This window comes from Balaenoptera ricei, chromosome 5 (genome assembly GCF_028023285.1).
Source record: "Balaenoptera ricei isolate mBalRic1 chromosome 5, mBalRic1.hap2, whole genome shotgun sequence".
Lineage (NCBI taxonomy): Eukaryota > Metazoa > Chordata > Mammalia > Artiodactyla > Balaenopteridae > Balaenoptera > Balaenoptera ricei.
This window is the reverse complement of record NC_082643.1, coordinates 67,646,086-67,664,501: the sequence shown is the minus strand read 5'-3', so window position 1 is coordinate 67,664,501 and position 18,416 is coordinate 67,646,086. Positions and strand designations below refer to the sequence as shown.

General features: G+C 42.5%; 1 protein-coding gene across 3 annotated transcripts in view; it reads right to left on the bottom strand.

The window, feature by feature from the left end:
• The window catches only part of KDR (kinase insert domain receptor), a 60,221-nt gene that overhangs the window by 29,544 nt on the left and 12,261 nt on the right, over positions 1 to 18,416 (bottom strand). For 2 of the 3 annotated variants that reach the window (XM_059922962.1, XM_059922961.1), the window contains exons 1-12: positions 17,273 to 17,623; positions 13,135 to 13,228; positions 11,001 to 11,197; positions 7,952 to 8,082; positions 7,499 to 7,667; positions 6,795 to 6,934; positions 5,985 to 6,162; positions 4,449 to 4,563; positions 4,195 to 4,358; positions 2,114 to 2,270; positions 889 to 1,012; positions 256 to 364 (exon numbers count right to left, since the gene is read on the bottom strand). In XM_059922962.1, the coding sequence (XP_059778945.1) occupies positions 256 to 364; positions 889 to 1,012; positions 2,114 to 2,270; positions 4,195 to 4,358; positions 4,449 to 4,563; positions 5,985 to 6,162; positions 6,795 to 6,934; positions 7,499 to 7,667; positions 7,952 to 8,082; positions 11,001 to 11,197; positions 13,135 to 13,228; positions 17,273 to 17,603 (1,909 nt within the window). In that variant the 5' untranslated portion in view covers positions 17,604 to 17,623. Of the gene's footprint in view, positions 1 to 255; positions 365 to 888; positions 1,013 to 2,113; positions 2,271 to 4,194; positions 4,359 to 4,448; positions 4,564 to 5,984; positions 6,163 to 6,794; positions 6,935 to 7,498; positions 7,668 to 7,951; positions 8,083 to 11,000; positions 11,198 to 13,134; positions 13,229 to 17,272; positions 17,624 to 18,416 lie in introns of those variants that run through there. The other variant, XM_059922963.1, reaches the window with a different exon arrangement.

The following is an 18,416-nucleotide window of genomic DNA, read 5'->3' as shown; positions in this document are numbered from 1 at the left end:
TGTGCTACACTCTGATGACAAAGACAAAAATCTGATGCAGGACTTAAGCTTCAGAAGCACGTGTGAAACCATACTCCCTCTCCTGTGAAGTCAGATATACTGACTTCACGTGAGCCCAGGAGCTACCGGAGGAACTCTCCTTTATGAACAAAGGCATCAATTAGCCATCCAACTCCCCTTCCTAAAGCCACGCCACTCGTGGGAATGGCCAGGGCAACAGAGTATCAGACAGCCCAGCCCCTGGAGAGCACTTACTGGTCACGTGGAAGGAGATAACCCTCTCTCCTCTCCCAGCTTTGTTCACCGCTTCACATTTGTACAAAGCGGATACATTGGCTGCTTGGATAACAAGGGTACTTACAGTCTGTGAAAAAAACAAATCCCAGGCCATAAACAATGGAGGCTGTGTTTACGCACGTGCATTCAAACTAAAATTCAGCATCCCCACCACTGCTGCGACCTGCCTACTCCATTCAGACTACAGCACTGACCACGCTCAAATCTGTGCAATTATAATTATGCTGGTGCAGCTCACACATCATACAAAATGAGCTTTGGAAACCATGGAATAAAGAATGCGTTTTAATACAACATCACATACCTTTTCTCATTTTCATGTTTATAAAATCAGAATTACCATACATCCTATGTACAGAGTTAATGGCATATGTGTTTTATTTTTCTCTGATACAGTAACAATAAGTCAATGGTGTTTCTAAAAGTTAATGGTGTTTTCAAACTGACTTAATATGCTAGTATTTTATCATCCAATTTCTTTGACGATCAATCGCCAATATTCCTCACACATTGATATTATTTTACCCTGCTTTCACTCCATCCTTCCATAAAAGAGAGATAGATTTTCAGATTAAAGAACTTCAAACTCACTTTGTTTTTTCCTTCAATTAGGGCAAATTGATTTTTGTTGACTTCGATTTTGTTTCCCCCCTGGAAGTCCTCCACGTTTCTCCATTCTTTACAGGTATGTGGGTTTGTCGTTAAGGCAGCTTGGCTATAAGAAAGAGGTAACAGATGATATCATGACTTAATTTTTCTTTAATTCATATCAATAGCAAGGAAAGGAGTCAGACTTCGGTTATTACGTTCTTAGAAATAACTTCCAACGCACCCTACCACGTTACAAGACTTGGCGCCAATTAAAAATAGGCCTCAGCAATGAAGGAAAAGGTTCTAGGTAGATTCATTCAGGATACAGGAGGGAAGCAGCTATTCTGGGAACAAACCTCCATTCATAAATTGGATCGACAAGACAATTCAAGTTAATTTAGTTCAAAGGAAGGCAAGGAAACTAAGAAGCCATTGGGCTTCTTAATCTCCCTGGGACTGTGGCCTTTGTGTAGGAAATGGTCAGCATCTGAGGAAGAAACTAAGAGAGGCCATCTCAAAAACAACAACAGGAAGTGAACTGCTTAGGGTGGTGGTGGGTGACTTGTTGTTGTTTTTTTCCTAAGGATGTCTGGACTTGTGTTAGGACCTGATAAGCCGGGCCTGAGGCTCCGAGGTCTACCACTCCCTTGCACCCATCGGCACTTCCTCTGAGATGTACCTTCTCACAGATAAGGAGATTGTGGTATTCACCGGTTGATTGGCATAAGGAGAAAAACCAAAGACTGGCAATTAACAAAGTGAGCAAAGAAACTGCATTCAGAGAGATGGACATCAGGGCCAACCTGAAGAGAGAGCTAGCTAATCTCAAAGCGTGATACCCCAAGGAACGACATCTCCTAAAGATGTAAGCACAGAGAAAGACGGAAGGAGATTAAGAGTACCACTTGAGGGATAACCTTCTTAGAGATAGTCTTCTTGGCTTAGAATGGTGTCATATCATAGCTTGGCTATGTCCATCGACAGAGGAATAGATAAAGAAGATGTGGTACATATATACAGTGGAATACTACTCTGCCATATAAAGAATGAAATAATGCCATTTGCGGCAACATGGATGGACCTAGAGGTTATCATACTAAGTAAGCCAGACAAAAACAAATACTGTAGGATATCACTTACATGTGGAATCTAAAAATAAAACAAATGAATAAATATTTTTTTTAATGCAAAAGAGCAGGAAAAAAAAGGGTGTGGCCCTACTCACGTGGGCTGGTAGGTACACTCTGTTTCCAGCTGCCAGTACCAGTGGACGTGACTGGGGGGAGGAACGGCATAGATCGTGCACGTCAGCGTTTGGGAGGTGCCATACTGGTAAGAGTCCACGGGAGAGATCAGAGATTTCTCACCAATCTGGGGTGGGACTGGAGATGGGAAAGACAGCTTTTGAATTGTCAATCAGCTTTGAGGAATGGAAAGTAGAAGTTTTCAGCAACTAAAGCCTGTGTTTTTCCAAGCATAGAATTTTTGCCCCCATTTGCTTTTTCAAAGAACATCTAGATTTGGAAACAGGACACCTGACTTCTAGTGATACTCATGATAACAATAATAATAAACTAGTAAGTTGAGTGACTTTGTGCCAGTCTCGTCACCCTGTGCCTCACCTTTTTCTCATCTACATTACAGAGATAGTTCTCCTCATCCTCCCAATTTCACAAGATCAGACAAGGCTCCAGGAAGAAAATAGTTGTGAATAATACAGTAGGTACATGTATTATGTACTGAGCATTGTTCTAAGTGCTTTACATCAATTAATTCATTTACATCAATTAATTCATTTAATCCTCACAGCCACCGTTACTGTCCTCCACTTTACACGTGGGAAAAATTTAAAAGTGAAATGACTTGCCCAAGGTCACCCGCCACGCCTGCTTCTCCATCTCTCCCTCCTTCTTCCCCTTCCTTCCTTTCTCCCCTCCTCTCTCCCATCCTTTCTTGTTTTCGTCCCTTCCTCCCTCCATTCCTTCCCTGTCTTTTCCTCCTTCTCTCCCTTTTTTCTCTCTTTCTTTTTTTGGCTCCAAAGTCATTAATGCGAAACTATCTTCTCATCACTACCAACCTAAAGCCTCATTATACTTTCAAACCTTGACTTCTTTTTTTATCTTTGTTTTATAGAGCAGGGTAAATGCTAGGGTGAATCAAACGTTTAGTGACTTCCTGGATGAATGAGATAGAGTTATTCATTGTCCATTTTTATATCTTTATTTCTTGTTCCTTTCCTTCTCCCCACCCTACTTTTCAGCTTCCCAGCTTCTCTATACTCCCCAAACTCCTACACCCAAGTGGCTCCTAAGTGACATTTCTGGAACCTGTTATCTTTAAAATACTCCCCGAAGCTGATGTCCCAGCAAAGAAATGAAGCCAAGCTCAGCAGACATACAGAGCTTGGCAGGATATACAGGGAAGCACCTTAATGTCACATGAGAAGATCCTGAAGTTTTAATCTGCCATGACAGTAGAAAGCACAAAGAATTACAACAGAGAAGCATTTCCCAACCTGTGTTTGGAGCAAGATATTAATGGATGTATGGGGGAGGGTTGCTCTGGTCAAATAAGTTTGTTAAACCTTGGCTACTCTATGTCTCCCACCCACCACTGGAGAATGGCAATAGACTATGTCCATCAACTTAGCATCTCCCACATTTACTTGACCATGATGCCCTTTTCCTCCCCACCCGGAGTACTTATTGTAAATAAGTATCTTTCAGTTTGGAAAAATAAAGTTCAAATCATTCTTAAATCAAAAACTTAATATCTCCCCCTTTACAGCCTCAGAGTCAGATCCCAGACTCCTGTTGAAAAAAAAATTAAAACACTTCCAACCAGCCAACAGTGTCCACCTGCAAAAGCCTTCTGCATTGGAATCTGCCTGTGCATCACTGATACATCAACCCCCAAATCAAACTAGCAGCTTCCCACAAAATCCAAGAAGAGTCTTAAACATTTGCATGCCAGGAGCACAATTCAAAGGTACTGCAACTGGAGCCTGATGACTGTCCCTGTGGGCACTCTTATGTCACAGCATTTAGCCATTGGCTGCACCATCTACTTTAGGCTCGAGTTCGACCACCAAATGGTTCATTCACATGGCCTCTTAAGCAAACATGTCCAGAGCATACTGCCCCACATCTCACTTCAGCCGCACTGTCCTGGATCATTTTTATACACTGGAGCTACTCATGATGTAAGTGAGGCAGAGATACCAAAGGAATGGTGGCCTGGCTCTTCAGGAGGACATAATCATACTCTTTATAATAGATAAAGAGAAGGAAAACTGAATGGACTCACCATTCACAACCAGAGATACCACGTGGCTCTGTTTCTCCTTTGAAATGGGATTGGTAAGGATGACAGTGTAATTTCCTGTATCTTTTTCACTCACTTCCATAATGGTCAGTACGTGCCCCACTTTAATTGTGTGATTGGACTCAATGGGTCTTCCATTTTTATACCTGTGGGGAAAAACAAATCCCAGAAATGAGTCCGATCTAAGGATCTGCTTTCACGTGGAACAAGGCTTTGCATTTATTTCCAGTCGTTACCATTTTATTTCTGGAGGAGGGTAACCAAGGCACTTCACAGGGACTCTGACACGGTCTCCCACGGTGGCTTCCACCAAAGATTCCATGCCACTACCGAAAGCAACAAAAGGTTTTTCTGGAAGAAAATAAAAATCATTTTTCTCATAAATGGCAACTTCTTATAAATGGCCATTTGGTTTAGTTTTTCATTTCAAGTGAAGAGTCAAAGACCTTGGGGGTCTGAGTCACTGCTGTTCAGAGAGTCCCCATCTCACCCTTCTACAGGTCCCACCCCAGGTTCTCCCTCACCTGTGGTCTCTGCGTTAGCTTTTCTCTCTCCCCAGTCTGCTCCACAAGTCTACCGAGCACTCAGATCTCACTCAATTCAAGCATTTGCTTCTCTGTGAAGCTTTCCCTACGTCCCCCACGGGACCTTGGGTGCTCCTTCTCCTCTGCTCCCATGACACCCTATACATACCTCCCATGTGCCCCAGGACTCAGTCCTCCGACCTCTTCTCTTTACCAACACCTTCCTCTTGTCAATTACACATTCCTCCTAAATCTATATCTCCTGCCCCTGACTTCCCTGGGTTCTAGGTTAATATATTAAAGTCTCCACTTGGATGTTTAGTGGGCACCTCCAAATGAAGCCACCCAACCCTGTGTCCCCAAATCCTACTCCTCTTCCTATCTTCCCTGTCTCGGTTAAGAAAACTACCGTTCACTCAGTTGCTCACACTAAAAACGCAAAGGTCATCTTCCATTCTTTTTCTCTTATACCCCGCAGCCAGGGAATCGACAGGCAAACCCTATTGGCTCTATCTTCAAAAATACATCCAGAATCAGGTCACTTCTGACCACCTCCACTTCTACCACCCTTGTCTAAGCCACCCACCATCTCTCACCCGGATGACTGCAATTAGCCTTCTAACTAGTCTCTCTACTTCTGCCCTTACTTCCCTAAAGTATTTCACATTAAAATAACCCACATAGTGAGCCTATAAAAAACATAAGCCAGAGCATGTCTCTCTCTGCTCAAAACCCTTCTATGCATTCCCATATTATAAAATCCAACCCCTTATGAAGGCCTATAAGTTGGATGCCATACAAATTATCATCTAAACTGAGACGTTTATGTGAGTGAAAGAGAATAAATGGGAAATTAAGTTATTTTCTCAAAGCCCCACAGAAAGTAACTAAATACAGGTTTCCCCAATTGCAAGGCCCATGCTTATTCAAGGAAGCCCCTCAGCCTTGCGATCAAATGAAAATTTTAAAATGATCTTAGATAATAACCCTCTGCTTACTATAGTGATAATAATAATAGCAACAACAAGTAATACGTAGTGAGCCCTTACTACATCAGTTCATCTCATCTTTAAAGTTGGGATTTGAACCCAAGCTATGCTCTTGACCTTGAGGTCAAGTGGCCTTCCTAGCAAGAGCTCAAACACACCTTCTGAACGAGCAAAATAGGAATCACTAGCTGACCTAAATTTATTGAAATCATCTCACTTTTCAAGGCAGAGCATAATTCCAGAGGAAATCTTAGCTTACCATGGACCCTGATGAATGTGCTGTTCCTCTTGGTCATGAGCCCACTGGAAGCGGCACAGGTGTACCATCCTTGGTCACTCCGGGTTACACCATCTATAGTCAAGGTGCTCAAAAATTTCTTCATCTCACTCCCAGACTGGGTTTTTAGGTCCCGGTTTACAAGTTTCTTATGCTGATGCTGAAAAAGAGTTTAGTGAACTTCCAAAGTCCAGAATAACATTCCCTGGTAGCTTCTAGATACCCACAAAAGTCTTGGCCTTCAGTGAACACTATTTAATGCTAATAATAGATACTTCTGAACTTTTATCATCATGCTGATGACAAATACATTTGGTTTCAGGAGAAATAAATAGAATCAACCGAATCAGGCATTTTAAAACCTCACATAATGGGAATGAGCTCAATATAAACTGCAGAAACACAAGGAAATATGACCACTGTTTAAGGAGAAGTCTCATGCCACCTCTTGAAAAGAAATTCCCTTAAAGGGAAAATAGATCAAGGACTTTGGAGAACAGAGAAATAATGCAACCTAGAAAGACATAATCCCCTAAAGAAAACTAATCTTCACAGCCTGGACAGAGTTCTTGGTTTTGCATCTTTTTTTTCCATGGGTGCTGTATGTCCTACAGTTTTCTTAAAATGTGTGTGTGTGTGTGTGTGTGTGTGTGTGTGTGTGTGTGTGTGTTAGTGTAAGTTAAGGCCCTTACATTTTATCTGGCCAAAGAGGTCCCTATCTCTCTCAAGCAAACGTCGTTGGAGCTTATTATCAAAGTATTTGGAGGTCTGGCTTTGAATTGTTAGTGTTACCTTCAAAGAAGGGTATTCCCAGTTGAAGTCAATCCCCACATTTAGTTCAGTTCTTGCCGTACAATTTAAGACAAGCTTCTCTCCAACAGACAGCTCAACTCCGTGAGGGGGGCTCAGAACCACATCATAAATCTTGTATCCTGGAGCAAGTAAATTGGAAAAACAGAAAGTGAGAGGGAAACCAAAATCTATAACTTGGCACACATTTTTTCAGACACGATGCAACTTCAAAATGTGTCACATCATTTTTCCCTGAGGGCCTCCCCAAACCTTGGTTAACTCCCAGGAAAATGGTCTACAGAGATTCACAAAGCAGCCCTAAAGGGATCTCAAAGATGTTGTAGCCCAGTGGATAGAAAAGCAGTAAAATCTGAGAAGTCAATAGTCAATGGGGTTACCAAACTTTCCATAAAATAGGTATAGTTAAAAGATTTGATGCCAAGCAATGCTCTGAACATTGAATTTTCCAAAAAAATACGCTCCCATAACAGAACTCTTATTCATCCTTGGTCTTGGTAAGGAAGGAGAAAAACCTCAGTTGCACATAGGTTTACTGGGTAGAGAAGAGCAGATGTAATGAATTGCTTAAAAACAAATCTTGAAATAATATATTTCTCAATATCTCTTGTCCTCCAGAATCTTAATATAAGAAGCTAATCTTTATTGTCTGACATTAATGATACAGAAAGGAATTGTCCTCTTACCTACAACCACAACTATGTACATAATAGACTGGTAACTTTCATCATTAATTTTTGCTTCACAGAAGACCATGCCAGCATAGCTGATCATGTAGCTGGGAATAGTGAAGCCTTTCTTGCTGTCCCAGGAAATTCTGTTCCCATCAGGAACAAACCTCTTTTCTGGATACCTCTGGGTAGAAAAAGAAACATCAAATATTTAATCAAGTGCTATCCAAAAGTAAAAACCATGAACACTAAAGAATTCATCTTATTTTAAGAATACAAATTGGTTTTATTTATTGTCATTTTGACCCTTCCTAAAGTTTCCTTTAAAACTCACTGTTGACTTAATGCTATATAATGCATGTAATATATATATTTATAATATATATAATGTTATAAACAGGCTACCCATCTTAATACTAGCTTAAAATTATGAAAGGGTAAGAGATGAAGAAAGAAGATGTAACTTACTGCACAAAGTGACACATTGAGGTTTGAAATGGTCCCCAGACACGGAATCACCACAGTTTTGTTTTTGTTCTCAGTGATGTACACAACTCCATGTTGGTCGCTGACAGAAGCAATAAACGGAGATCTGTAATCTAGAAGAAAATGTAATTCCATTAGTTAATGGCATTTACTAGAAAAGTGGGTCATCTTTCAGGTTCATAAACTCTAACCAGAGAAGTAAACTATTGGGAAAGACATTTCACACTAGGCAAAGGAATCCAGAGGTAGGTCTGCTGGTAAATATCTGGCTCCAAGGTTATGTTACAGGAGGGGTGTGTGTGTGTGTGTGTGTGAAAAATCTGGAAGAAAACTCCCAGAATGAGACTGGCTCCTTGTGTACTGATGATCAACAAGTAGAGTGTACTTTATAGGTTCCACATTTAAGCAGATTGATCATTACAGTTTTTTCAAAGTGAAGGAGCATACGTCTTCATTTTCATATGCACTATACATCTTTCATGTACATAAATTTTAAAGTAAATTTAAAGTTAAACCTGTATAGTTTACCTACTGAGTTTTATTGATGTTAAAAAATTAATGTTCTCTCTCTTAAGGCAAATAGTGTAACTGTCATGAAAATAGGTTAATGGCTCCCAAAGACTCTTTAAAGTAAAGAAATAACTAACCATTTTTAATTCAATAATTCAAGAGAAAGTTTCATGTGAGTATTTTAAGATTGTGAAGACTAGATATAAGATTCTTTATATAATAATGTTGAATAGTTAAATTGTTTATGTTTACTGTTTAATTGCATTTAGTTTAAGATTCAGCAATCATTAATATCTTCAATGACAAAAACCTGAAAAGCCACCATGGCAAAGACTGAGAAAAAAACAAAAGAGATTTTAATGCCGTTCAAACATTGTTCGTATGATGTTAACACGCTGCTGGGAAACGACTCCTTTTCCCAGAGATAGAGTTGATGGGTATGAAGCCATGCTTGAAATCTCAGAGAGATAATGGTTCATGCCGCTCTCCCCAACACACCTGACCAAGCATTTTCAGAGCTCTTCAGGATGGTTGGTTCAAGTAAAGAAAGAGTTAATTAAACCAAAGGGGAGAAAAGCAGCTAATTCCCTGCAAGAGCAGAAGTTTGATTTCCCTCCCAGCTGGAAAGCACAGAAAGGCAGCCAATCCAGCCACCACATGCCATAGCCATTATCTTACGAGAACAAGACCCACTTCCCGGCTCCATCCATTGCTGGAGGTAATGGGGTCAGAAGACTAAGGAAGTAAGGTGGGGACCAGAGAGGATATTAAAGGACCGTCCATAGGGAATACTTCAATGTTTTCTTTTCCACTGTTAAACTTCATGACCAAAATCCTGGACAACTCACCTCCTAGAACACCAGGCTTAGACGGGAAGCAGAATTTGATGGTATACTCAAAGACAGGCAGTGTACAAATAAACAGTGCTGGGGATTGCTACTTCTTAATATTACCTACCTTTCATCTGCATGCTATGAAATATTACATAGCTTGCTTACAGAGCAAGTCTTTGGAAGCTAAATTAACCCCTTGACGTAAGACTAAAGCTATTCAGTAAATCAATTCTATTTCAGTATCCCAAGAAGAGGAAATAAACAAAAGAAACCCAAACAACCACCCATCCTCTCAAAATAAAATATTTACTGTAACTCATGAAATGAATTTTCACATGTCTCCAGGTTTCCTGACTTGGGAAGAAGGAAATAACGAGATATTATGGGAGAGGTTCATCTTGTAGTATTTCCAGACAGCCTGAAAGCAGGAAATCCTTGCAATCTTCTGAGAAAGCCTGATCTCCCAAGACTGCCAGATCAAAAGGAGCCAGAAATTCTCGAAGATCTGAGCCTTGTCTCTTTCAACTTCTGCAGAGGGGAGGAGGAGAGCACGAAATTCTACCTTGGATTGTGCTTACCCTGGGCAAAAGTAATTCTCAAATATTGTGCAATTCAGGAGTGACATACGTTATTCTGATGTGGTCCCCATTCCTCCCTTGCACTGACCATATTGCACTACTGAAATGCAAATGGAGATATGCAAGTGTGTCTCCCAAAGCTGATGAAATTCCTGTTCTGTAAAAGATGCTTCTGGAAAAAAGTCTAAGCCATCTTCACCTGCTTCAAATTCTCTGGGATGTACAGAGGTATGTCAATGTATAAATAAAATGTCTAAAAAGCTCATCTTTACCGAAAAGAAAAATATTTAGTATATCTAAGCAAAATACTATACTATAGACTTATACCCACCCAAGTTATATGATTCATATCTCATTAGTTAAGTCAGGTTTTCTTAAGTTAACATAAGATTTTTGAAACACGAAGGAAAGAATAATTCAGATTATAAATGCTAAATCCATGTGACATGGAGTTTACCCTACATGGATGTTAAGTTGGCCTCCACAGTGTAAATCCCAAATTGCAAACTATAGAAAGATGGAGCATGTCATCCAAGATCTCAGACCACACAAGCAAAGGAAAGACACACTGCCCTCAGAAGGTCTTTTGAGACAGTGACTTTATTTGCACAAGTGTATGGAAATTGTATTATATAAAGTTTAAGTGGGAAAAGAAAAGTTCCTATGAACAAAAATAGCTCCAGAGCCTTTGGCTGATTCCCTGTGCATTCTTGGGGAAATCTCCGAATCTGCTGTAGATAACCTATCTCTCCACAGAAACCTCTCTGTAATTCTCCCCTGAATCTTCCTTTTCGAGAATTTCAGGGTTTTTTTTTTCTCAAACATCAGAAGACTTCTTATAAATCTCCATTGCCAACTGTGAACACAGATTTCCCTTAGAAACAAAGATCAGAACCAAATCAACTGGGCAATAGTGTAGCAAGGCCCAAGCTGCAGAACAAATCACTGAGTCTTGTACCCAGAGGAGGCCTTGGGAGGGAAGAATTTTGTAGATTCCTGTTGGCAGAGAGCCTTTAGAGCGAGCCTTTGTTGTCCGGATTCTTCTTTGCACCTGTTGTGTTTTGTAACTGGTAAATTAACTTGGGAAGTGAATTCCATTTAACCACTTACCTTGAACATACACATAGACGACGGAGGCCATGTCAGTGTCCCGGTAGAAGCACTTGTAGGCTCCAGTATCATTTCCGATCACTTTTGGAATGGTGAGCATCTTACAGAAGACGCTGTCACTGCAATCCGTCACCTCCACCTTTTTCTCAGAGCCGCTCTGATTGTTGGGCCAGAGCCAGTCCAAGTCCCTCTGACCCCTGAAAAATTCATTCCAAGCAAGTATTCAAGTGAAATGCCTATGAGACTGTTTCTAAGAAAATAGAAGTTTTAGTTCTCAAACTTATACAAACTCCTCAACAGACAGATTCATAGCCTTCTACCAACAATGACAGATTATACGGACAAATGACAAAAAGCCAGAGTCTCAGCTTCAGAAATCACTTATAAGGATTCCCGAGTTTTCTATTACTTATTTCATTCATCCAACATATATTTATTAAGCATGTGTTATGTGTCAAACGTTGTTGAAGACTGGGAATACAGCAGTGAACAAATCAGATAAAAATCAATGCCTTCACGGAACTTCAGTCTAGTTGGAGGAGACAGGCAGTAAAAAAGTAAGTAAACTTCAATAAAGCTGAAACTTTTAAAAAGTAAGTAAAATATATTGTATAAAAGGTGGTGATAAATACTATGAGGAAAGTCTAGAAGATGCAAAGAAATAAGTGAAGAGTTCTAGAGGGAGGGGGCTTGGTGAAGTGGGCCGTATAGATATCAGGAGGAACAGAGTTTCAGGCAGAGAGAACAGCCAGTGTCAAGGCCCTGGGGTGGGTGCCTATCTGGAGTATTCGGGGAATGGCAAGGAAGCCAGAGTAGCTAGAGAAGAATGGGCAGTCAGGAGAGTAAGAGGTGAGGTTAGGAAGGAAGGGGATGCAACTGTCTAAGGGCCTCGTAGGACCTTGGAAGGATGGCATTAAAGCACAGATTACTTTCATTGCAGCATTTCTCTACAAAGCCCCAAGGAAGACAGTCAACATCAAGAAGAATGTAACATCACTGACCCTTCTTTAAAGAACTTGAAATTTCCACGAAGTTGCAGCTACATTAATGAAGTTACTTTTAACACACTCCGTTGTTTTTCTGGGGACATAAGAGGAGTATATATAGAATCTTGGGGAATTTTAAATAACCTTTGTTGTTAAGGGTGGGTAAGAGGAAAATCTGCTGAGAAATGCATCTTGAAGTAGCAAAGCTAAGCAAACGGCACCTGTTACTATGTTTTTCCCAAGGGTTGGGTATTGGCGACCTACCCTTGATAAGGCAACTAGGGTATCCTTTACACTCGGCAAGCTAAAACAGATCTGTGTCACTGTGCTGAACACTTGGCATTCATCAAGCAGAAACAATGGCAACAAGCTCCACAAGGTTCTTTGTGGACGATCAGCACTCTTCTCAGGGGGCAAGGTCACCTCTACCCACCATCTCTGCCAAAACCACACTGGTCCCAAGAAGCCTCTGGGTCTGTCATGCATAATCACTACATTAAACCCTGAAGTCTTCTACTTTTCTTCCTGAGGTAGGGGCTGGAAAGCAAAATTTAAAAGCCTCCTCTTCTTCTCAAAGAGGCCTATTTCCCCAGTTAGCAAAAATCAAGAGCATGACTTCTTGCTAGCTGGTGAAAGAGACATGCCAGAACCTCAAGCCAGAGCATGACATGCACTCAGCAGTATTAATGACTGAATATAAAATTGCTACTACAGTCAGAATTTTACCATAAAATAAAGTTCTTGAAAAGTGCTAAACAGATGTCTAAGAGCCATTCTGAGTATAACAAATATGTCCCCAAACTTCTTTAACTCTAAAGATTTCATTTATTCATTCAATATTTATTGAATGTGTATTACATAATATATGCTAGGTGCTATACTGGTTATTAGGGTGTGTGTGTGTGTGTGTGTGTGTGTGTATGTGTGTGTTGGCAGAGGGTAGTAGGAAAAAAATGCCAGCAAAATTGTACAGTATTTTCCGGAGAAGACCTTCCTCATGTTTTCATTATTACATTAGTTCTTAGAAACCTCACTACTTATACACAATTACGACAACTCTATTATAATTCTGCTGTATGGAAATTATTTTTTCTTTAATAAACAATGATATTTGACACAGGAAATCTGAATCTAAAATGTATCCTTACCTGCAAGTAATTTGAAGCGTTGTGTTAGCCATAATTGTAAGTATGTCTTTTTTTATGCTGAGCCTGGGTGGATCAAGAGAAACACTAGACAAACCTAGAAACAAATTAAATAAATGAATATAATTGCCACTCAGACCCAATAGGAAACACCTTCCATAAACAATGCACACTCTATACTTTAAAAGGCCTCTTCAGCAATTCATTGTGTAAAACTTGTGAATTTACTTTTCACCATTCCCAGTAAAAGTTCACAAGTTGTGTCATAACAGGAAGAATGGGCAGATGGTCATAAACCAACACAACAGTTCTGCAATTCATTGAGCGAGGGTGGAGTTCCTGTTTTCCTGCATTGCCAACTTCAAGGTCTTACAAAAGGATATGGGACATTGAAACCAAATGAACCTTCATCTGATGATCTCACTCCCCTGGGAAAGGACCCACTGACATTTCTTATAAAACATAGGATGCACACATTCGACTAAATTGCTGATTAATGAATACTACTTAGAGAGATTTCTATATAGTTCATCCATGTACTTTGAGGGGGGTGGGAATGTCCATGACATTGTCTCATTTTCCTTTATCAATTTTCTAGTGCACTTCCTCTGGTAACTGAACTGCCAAGGTTGAAAGACTGTACATTAGAACTAGATGAGAGGAACTGAGGAAAGAAACATGTTCCCATGTCATATAACATGCATATATTTTTCCTCAGAGAACAGAACCTAAAAAGGGTAATGCAGGACTTCCCTGGTAGTCCATTGGTTAAGAATCTGCCTGCCAATGCAGGGGACATGAGTTTGATCCCTGGTCTGGGAAGATCCCACATGCCGCGGAGCAACTAAGCCCATGCACCACAACTACTTAGCCCCCGCTCTAGGGCCTGCGAGCCACCACTACTGAGCCCACATGCTTCGGCTACTGAAGCCCGTGCACCTAGAGCCCATGCTCTGCAACAAGAGAAACCATGGCATTGAGAAGCCTGTGCACCACAACGAAGAGTAGCCCCCGCTCGCCGCAACTAGAGAAAGCTTGCACACAGCTACGAAGACCCAGCGCAGTCGTAGATAAATAAATAAATAAATAAATAAATAAAAATAAGTTTAAAAAAAGGGTAATGCTAATGAATTACAACTGGGGGATCTCAACTTACTGATCAAAGCGCTGAGCTTGTCCTGACACCAAGCTTGGAACACAGGAAAAGTGTCCACCTAAATATACCATGGGACAGATTCCTTGCCATGGGTCACTCCACAGCAAGAAGACTGAGTTCTCTGCCAACTAAATGCAAAGAGCTACCAGGTGTTGAAAAAGCATCGGAGAAAGAAAAACTGTCCACCATGTTAGGGTCTTAACTCACATCTAGATCTTCAAAACACCACCTTAAAACGTGATTGATGCTGGGTAAGCACCCAAGCTTCATATGATCCTTTACTCACATCCACTAAGAACAAATGACTCTCTAGGCCTAAACTGGGATTGACATTGTTGGGCAAATAAAAGAGTATTAGCAAATATGAAAGAGTATGAATAAATAGAGTATGAGCAAATATCCAGTGTAAATATGCAGAGCATTGAATCTGTGGACCCCAATGTGAACAGCTGCAGGCAGGATGAACAACTGATCACTCGTGTTCTCATACACTCACTCAGATGTGCAAAGTAGGTTGCTGTAGATGTGTTAATCAATATTAAAAAAAATTTTTTTTAACTGGAAATTACTTTATATCAATAAATCTCAGAAACTAATTGGCGTTGGAACTGCCATGAGTTTGGGGCAGTGGTTCTTAAACTTTAGCATGTGTCAGAATATGCCTAGGCCTACAAATCTGCATTTGTAGGTGACGCGGTCATACATGGTCTATGGGCCACTGTTGGACGGCTATTGGTCTGGGTGGTCATGCTAAGTTAATCAGCAGAGCACTTTTCAATATGAAGGAAATAACTGCTCCCAAAGTAGGCAAACAATAAAGCAAAGTGTTTAAAAGCAAAAGAAAAGTCTTCCAATAATGGAGCCCCATTTTGTCTAACAGAAGGAAAATGAAAATAATTCATTTGGATGAGCACAGATATCAAACTTGACTGGGAAACACTAGGTTGAGAAACATGTCAAAAACAGTAACTTAATACAATTCCCATGATGACCCAAATGAGAAAGAACCCATTATTTGGGCACATTCATGTGAGAAAAAAATGGCAGTAAAGACTAAGCTCTAATTAAGCCAAGCTCACCCCACCACAAAAATAAGAGATTCTTGAAACTCTCTTGTAAATCACTGCCACAGATTATCTCACACTCTAGACACACTTTCCAATGTTAAAAAAAAAAAAAAGGTTCTTCATTCATAGGGAGCCAGAACAACACCATACTATTCTAGAGACATGTCTCCAACAAAAAACTATTCAACAAGGCTATCAATAATGATAACTTCAAATTCATATATGTAGACCAACACTCAATTTCTTTTTGCTCCAATAAGCTTCATTCATTTTCACAGGCAAGTTTGAGTTCTGCTCTTCAGAAAGTTCTAAAGAAATAACTCTAAGAAGTACATACGCTGCTACTCAATAAAAAGCTCTTCTATGTTCAAATTCCATAGCCAAAATTAATTCATTTGTGCACTATTACCCTTCCAGCTCAAAGACAGGAAGGAAAAACAACAGTGCCTCTGTCTCTAGAATTTGATGGCATCAATTATAGCCCAATCCAATTAAGCAAGTCACACACTCCAAAAGGGTAAGCTCATCATTATATTCAGGGCAACCCGATTACGGTTACTACTGCTGTGCTATGAAACACCCCAGGCTTAAAAGCAACTCACTTCTTTGTGGGATACAGAACAAACCACAAGTTCCAGACCTTTATTCTCTCACCATAAAGGGGAAGAGAGAGGTCTTGTCAGGGACAAATGAGTGTTCCTGGTGGAGCTGGCCTGGATGAACCAAGTCATTATTCAGAAAATTCAGTAACTATAGACAGATGATCTTGTTACTGTATATGTGTGTGGGTGTCTTAAAAAAAAAAAAAAAAAGACATGTGGTTCTTAATTTATAAGGAATTTTCGCCTGAATCATTTTACCTTTTCTTCCTTTTCCACCCTCTCCCCTTTCTCACCCTCCGAAGAGTGGAAATCTGGAAATCAGCAAACTGGCTACAGAAAAGAGATTAGAGAGAGAAATGCGAGAGAGATGAGAAGGAGAGATAAACAGAGAAGGAAAGAGGGATGGGGGAGAGAGAGAATTTACTGCATCAAGGGCATGCGTGTTCCTAATCTTGAAGGAGAGTGAAATTTTAGACGGCAAGGAGAGTGGCGAGTGGCGCCCAATCTAGGTACCAAATCCCTCAGAGTAAGTTTTCAGAACGTGAACTTCTGACCATGTGCTTCCCCGAAAGACCAAAGCGCTTTGAAAGATGTTAAATTGTTTTACATAAGAAGGTGACTATTACTTGGAGACACTTTGGGAAGCTGTCACAGCCCCAGGTCCAAGCCCCAATTCCCCTTTCTCTCTGCGAGGAGAGCGGCGTCCTGCACCAGGAAGAAGAAAAAGTTTCCCTCTCCCTTAGACCCCACCTTATCCAGTGGGTGTGTATGTGAGTTCGAACCAAAAGGGAACAGTAGACCGGGCTCCCGGTTCGACTCCTACAGAGGCAGAGCTAAGCGTACGGTACCGTCTGCCGAGCCGGCTCGCGGCCCCCTAAGAGCTTCCTTCCCCGCGTCCTGGCTAGGATGGTGCGCGCAGCCGGACAACGTTTCACCGCCTGTTCCCGCCTGCGGGGGCATCTCCCGCCTGCGGGGGCACCTCCCGCCTGCCAGCCCCAGGTGCTTTCCCACTCCCGCCTCCTAAGAGCACGGGTGTATCGGTTCTGCAGGACACGCTCCAGCCCAGGCCCTGTCGGAGGCCAGAGTCGCGGAAATGGAACTGGGCTCAGGAGACCACCAACTCGCTGCGTAATCTTGGGCCAGTCACTGAGCTTCAGTTTCCTCTTTGGTAAATGAAAGAACACAGTGTGAAGTCACTTTCACCTCTCCAGCTCTATGACTCCGAGTTAGGTCCGGCCTCCAGGTCCTCTCCGCATCCCTATCTCTCCGCCCGTACCCGACCTCTCCGCTTTCCTTCTAGGGAGTGGGCTCCTTACCCACAGAGGCAGCCCGGGTCTCCACGCAGAGCCACAGAGCAAAGGCCAGCAGCGCCTTGCTCTCCATCCCGCACCTCGCGCCGGGCGCAGTGCCCAGAACTCGCCGGCGGTTCTCTCTCCCTGGTCCTGCTCCGCGAACAAGGCGCGGAGGTGGAATGCGCGCCGCCGCGCAGGGCTCCCGCGCTCGCAGGGCGTGCGTGCCCCGGCTTCGGCCGCGGCTGCAGGGGCGTCTGCGGGTGCCAGTAGGAGAGGGTATCCCGGCTGCCAGACAGCTCCGGGCTTTCTGTAGCGCGCAAGTGGTAACCCGCGCGGGCAGACGAAACGCAACCATGCACCTCTGGCTCTCCCGGGGTCCCGGGATTCAGTGCTGGGTGGGAGCCAGAGCCGAAACTCTAGAGCGCGGGGGCGGGGCTATGCGGGGCGGGGCTTCCCTTCGCAGCCGGCCCCGCCCCTCAGCCGGGTTCTGTGAGTGGACCCGGTGCTTCCCACGCCCACCACATCTCCCCATCTCCCCACTTGCCCTGGACTGCGTCTGGCCCGGAGTGGCCCGAGGGTGAACGTCCCGGGCGCAACCGCTCCATTTCTGAAAGAAGATGTAGCCCATAACGGGTTCTGAGCCACTCCAAGTTTCAGTCGGTGGCCGCCCTCCCACCCCGAGATGTTGGGGAGCAACACGGAGTGCGGCGAGGGACACTGCGCCCTCAGGAGGAGCGCCGAAGTCTGGGGCGGCCTTGGCTCTGCGCGCCTCTGAAGTGGCTGGCGGACAGGCTGAGGACCAGCGGCAGGCTGAAGCAACGAGGCCGAAGCGGATACCGAGCAGAGGCGAATGCAGGATCGCAAACTGCGACTCCAGCCAGTATGAGTGTTTTGCTTGGCCAGCACAGCTGTAGTTTAAAAATCTGAATCTGAATGCCTGTAGTACGAATATTCACTTGCCCAGCTCTCCGAAGTTCCCACTATTTCCTCTTACACCTGACGGCTTCAATTGTTTTTAAGATACCTGCCTCGCCCCCCAATGCATTTAAATTTGAGACGCTCCCCCTCTACCTGGCTTTCTCCAAAAACCTACCTCAGGCCTCCGGGGAGCTGGAAGTACCCAGGGCTCTGGAATATCCGGGTCTCCTTGAGAAAAGGTTTTGTCCAC